The 4,681-nt window shown below is 47.4% G+C and overlaps 2 protein-coding genes across 2 annotated transcripts; both read right to left on the bottom strand.

Annotated features, from left to right (window-relative positions):
- Positions 1–2: 2 nt before the first annotated feature.
- LOC104798882 (L-type lectin-domain containing receptor kinase S.6) lies at positions 3–2,135 on the bottom strand. Its single transcript, XM_010521100.2, has one exon. It carries the CDS (start codon positions 2,043–2,045, stop codon positions 3–5), a length of 2,043 nt encoding a protein of 680 aa, XP_010519402.1. The 5' UTR covers positions 2,046–2,135.
- A 132-nt stretch (positions 2,136–2,267) lies between these two features.
- LOC104798867 (protein MITOFERRINLIKE 1, chloroplastic) lies at positions 2,268–3,917 on the bottom strand. The gene has a single exon (XM_010521081.2). It carries the CDS (start codon positions 3,881–3,883, stop codon positions 2,609–2,611), a length of 1,275 nt encoding a protein of 424 aa, XP_010519383.1. The 5' UTR covers positions 3,884–3,917; the 3' UTR covers positions 2,268–2,608.
- Positions 3,918–4,681: the final 764 nt, after the last annotated feature.

The following is a 4,681-nucleotide window of genomic DNA, read 5'->3' as shown; positions in this document are numbered from 1 at the left end:
AATCAAGATATTAGATATGCTCCGTCCTCCTCCAAGCCGGCGGAGCCGATGCTAACCACCGGCCGCTTCCTCGGCAGAACCGGCGGAAGAGCCTCCCCTCTTATGATCATGGCCGCCTCCTTCACCCTCGGCCTCTTCCCACAGTCGGGATGAGCACAAACCATCCCGACCTTCACCACTCTCTCCATCTCTTCCTCCTCGAACTCTCCTTTCAGCTTCACATCCGCTCCTTCTAGAACCTTCCCTCTCTCCCACAACTTCCACATCATTTCCACCAGCACCGTCCCGTCCTCTTCCACCGGTCTACGGCCCGTGCATACCTCAAGAACCACGATCCCGAAGCTGTACACATCTGTTTTCTCCGACGGTACACCGGAATATACGTATTCTGGCGCTAAGTATCCCATCGTTCCTGCCGGGAGGGTGGCGTCTCGGCCGGTTACTTCTGAGCTGTGCTCGTACACCTCGGCTAACCCGAAATCGCCCAATTTCGCATTGAAATCCGCATCCAGCATGATGTTACAGGTCTTTACGTCTCTGTGGATGATCTGTCTCTCGCATTCTTCGTGCAGGTAGGTGAGGGCGGAGGCCACGCCCAGGATGATGTTGACCCGCTGTCTCCACGAGAGGATTAGGGGTTCTTCCGATGGGTGGGTCGAGGTGGGTTTCTTGTGGAGGAAGTTACTGAGGCTTCCGTTGGGCAAGTACTCGAACACTAGGGCTGTTTCTGTTCCTTCGCAGCACCAGCCCTGAAACTGGACGAGATTCTTGTGCCGTAAGTAACCTGTCATGGTTGTGAATTCTGTGGTGAACGGATTTCGGTTGCACTGTGGCCAGTGGGCTCGATCGAAGCGTTTCACGGCAACTGATCCGATCGTTGGGATTGACCCTTTGTAGACAGTTGCCGAAGCTCCTTGACCGACAATGGCGTTTTCGTCAAACCCCTTTGTCGCAGATTTCAACTCGGCCAACGACAACCTTCCCGGTATTCTACTGAGCGTCGAATTCCTCTCATCCTCGTCTTCTTCTTCTTTTCCTTCTTCTTCTTCTGGAATTTCGCCGACCCTTTTGTTTCGCATTACCCGGAAAACGATGAATCCGATAAGAATCACGACCATGGTTAAAGCGGGAAGCAAATACGAGAAAGGGAGCTTCAATCCAAGAACAGAAATCCTAAAGTTGAAGCCTTTACGGCGAAGTTTCTCGCTTCTGTTCCCGAAATCTTCGCGAGAACAGACCAAACAATCTTCATCTTGTTCTTCGTCTTGAATTCCATCTGGGTAAGACCCAAAAGTTCGAAACTTCCAACGCTCGATGATATGCAGAGCTGATCCAGGACCGTTGGAAGCGGAGAAACCAACGTGCATATACTCCTTGAGCTTGTCGGAGAGATCGATCTGTGTCGCTAAAACAGGACTCGCAGGCTTCACCACCGAGTACCCGACCCAGACCCTGATGAATTTGAGCATGTCACTGTACTCGATCCAGGCCATCATCTTTCTCCCGCTCTTGAGATCAACCCCTTTGGATATCGCATCAACAGAAGCAAACGAGACAGCGGAGTTCATATCGATTCCGATGTGGTTATCGTTGATATCGCCTTGACCCAGGTCAAAACCCGTGTCGAATTCGACGGCGACGAAGGAATCTTGCGGGTCGGGGAGACCCAAGAAGCCATTGGAGAAGGCGAAGGAGTCGGCGTTGGAAGTGATCAAGAAGGCGAAGCCGTCGCCGAAGGGGCAAGAAGGGGAAGAGACGATGGAGAAGGAGAAGCGACAGGAGAAGGAGGCTGTCGTGTTGGTGGAGAATTCCCGGAATTTGATTGGGTAAACGTAGAGTGCTCGGCCGATGCTGGGGGGAGAGGCGGCGAAGGAGAGGCAGGGCTGTTGTCGCTGCTGGGTGAGGGAGATGGTGTTGTTGCGGAAGAAGGCGTCTCCGTACAGTGTTAGGTTGTGTTTGGACGGCGAGAATCGGCGGGAAAGTGTGGGAAAACCTTGGGAGAGGATCAGGTGAAGGAAGAAAAGCGACGGGAGAGAGTGATGCATTTCCGGTCTGGGTTTCTGTCCTTCTCTGGTTTGTGTTAGGGTTTTGCAGGGAAAGATTTGGGTTTTACGCTTTGAACTAGAGAGAGAGAGAGAGAGAGAGAGAGAGAGAGAGAGAGAGAGAGAGAGAGAGACTCTGATCACGCAAGGTTCAAAGAAACAGAGCCAAGTGATTTAACTAAGAGCCTCAAACATTGGCATAACCAAACAAGAGAAGACTTAAGAGACCTCGAAGAACAACTTGACCTTCAATAACTGAACCCAACTGGATGTTCAAAGTGAAAACCTTTAATAACATGCAGCAGCAACCCAACAGTAGAAGAACAAGTGTACTGATAGAAAACAGATGAAACATTTTCCAGGATAGAAAACAGACGAGGCTGGAGCCTAAAACAATCTCTGATAATTCTCATATAACCGAGCTTATGTAGACTAGCATAACATCCATGAATCCAACAAGGGGCAGGCTTGCCATCTGGATTCTGGAATGCTACTTTCAGAAAACCAAAACGAAAGTTCAAAACACTTTATATGCTCACAAGCTCCTATATCCATCAAAAGAAACATCAAGAATCGGCGAGCATTGCAGCTTCACTGGCTTCTTTCCTCCTCACATACTCGTTCAAGATCGTAAGCCTTGCAGTCTCAAACGCAAAATAACCCAAAGCTGAGAAACAAGCGCTGTGAACAACCCGTGGACCCATTCCTCTCGTAAACCCGACCCATCCTTCCTCTTTAAGTATCTGTTTCACAGTCGCGGTCACACCAGAATACATAGCCGCGGCAACTTTGTTCGCTGCATCACTGTGAACCTGAGTCATCAGCCTCGTCTTCACCACATCAAGGGGTGTGGTTATGGACGCAGAAATTGCCCCAGCCAATGCCCCACAACACACACTCTGTATTGGCTCCAAATGGGTTTGCTTTCTTTTGTTCAAAACCGCAGCTTTAAGGTACTCGAATGACGAATAACTCAGAACCCCCGCCGGTAAATTTCTCAACAATGTAGCAGAGTAACCTGCATAAAGCCCCAAAATTCCATCTTTCTCTAGAATCTTGAGCAATACTTCGTATGATCTGCCTTTTGCTCCGGCTTGCATTCTCTGTGTGATGAGCTCTTTTGGAACCATTATCGCTGATGACACGATGTTGCCCATTGCTCCGGCCGTCGGAGGGATTAGGACAGAAGGGTATGTCGGGAACTTAGACAAGAACGACTTACCGAACTCGCAGGTGCCGAAGTACACGGCGGAGGAGAACGTCGACCCCACAATCACGGCGGAGACGCCGCTGTAAAAACCTAGAATCCCTTTGCTCTGAAACGTCTTCACGATCGCGTCGAAGGTGCTGCTGTAGAGTTGAGACGCGCCTTTGGTCTGAAGCTTGGTCTTAATCGTATCCAGAGGGTGAAGGCAAACGTACGTGAACGCACCGGCGATTCCTCCGCCTCCAGCGCCGATAAGGGCACGCTCGAAGACGGAGAGGTTCTTCATGACCGTCTGAATCCTCGGACTGTCCCTCGAAGCGGGTTTGACCCATTTCAGGAAATCGGGTCCGGGTCTCGTCGTGACAGGATCGGAGACCGAGGTCGAAGCAAATGGAGCGCCAAAAAAGATGGGTTTCCCAGAATTTCCAGCGGATTCCACAGATTTCGGGGACTTCTTCGAGAGCTTAAACCAGTTGACAGATTTGGTTTCAGTTTCGGGGTTTCTGTGAACAGGTTTTCGGGTGGATGTGAGATCGGTGAAGCGGGTGAAGAGGGAAACGAAATCGGAAGTGGGAAGACAGTGATTTGGGTTAGGAGACGGGAGGCCGAGGGTTTCAGAGAGTCTGGCCTCCATGGCTGAGCTCGGACAGGCCGTAAGAAACGAAGAAAGACCAAGCGTAAGAAGATAGCGTCTAAAGGAACAGCACGCAGTTTAGACAAAAAAATGCAGAACGGCAAGGAGTCTCCAGCCAGCTCTATTTTTTTTACTTGTTTAGTATGTACCAGTAGGGGTCGAACTTTGAACCCGTAAACCATAGATTTGAAGATACCCGATTTAAAAAATACTCGAATAAAGGGTACTCGAATATTAACGATGATGAGATCGAGTATTAACAAGATTAAATTTTCGATCCCCGAATCCGTGTGGGGGTTCAATTATTTTACAAGAAGTATCTACTATATTTGTTAAAAATCTAAAATATACTATATATTTATAATATTTTTGTCCAAATTATTCTTATTATTTATTAAAATACTTTTATTTTAGTTCATTTTTACGATAGATGTTAGATAGATAGAATTTATAATAAGAGTATTAAAGAGGAAATAAAAAAAAGTAGTTATAGAAGAGAAATTATGCAAGTAATGTTTAGACATTTCGGTTAGAAAGTAGGGGGAAAATAGTGCAGTACCTTTTGACTGCTACAAGGGCTTTGTTAGTTTAGTACTCTATGATGTACTGTTATGCGAGCTTTACTTAGATACATTTGATGTATTGACACTTTCTATAGTTTATGGATGAGTGTTTGATTCATTACGTATTGTGCATGCTTTAATATGTTATGAAATCCATGTATTGTTATGAACAATACTAAACTCCCTAGTCATGTATCATTGTGGGAATAATGATATAACAAGACTAGTATGATGT

The sequence above is a fragment of the Tarenaya hassleriana genome, unplaced genomic scaffold (genome assembly GCF_000463585.1).
Source record: "Tarenaya hassleriana unplaced genomic scaffold, ASM46358v1 Cleome59, whole genome shotgun sequence".
Classification (NCBI taxonomy): Eukaryota; Viridiplantae; Streptophyta; class Magnoliopsida; order Brassicales; family Cleomaceae; genus Tarenaya; species Tarenaya hassleriana.
The sequence above is the reverse complement of the archived record's forward strand: the minus strand, read 5'-3'. Positions and strand labels throughout refer to the sequence as shown.

Excerpts from the sequence above, each read along its gene's own strand:
- LOC104798882 (XM_010521100.2), bottom strand. The coding sequence starts at position 2,045 with ATGCATCACTCTCTCCCGTCGCTTTTCTTCCTTCACCTGATCCTCTCC.
- LOC104798867 (XM_010521081.2), bottom strand. The coding sequence starts at position 3,883 with ATGGAGGCCAGACTCTCTGAAACCCTCGGCCTCCCGTCTCCTAACCCA.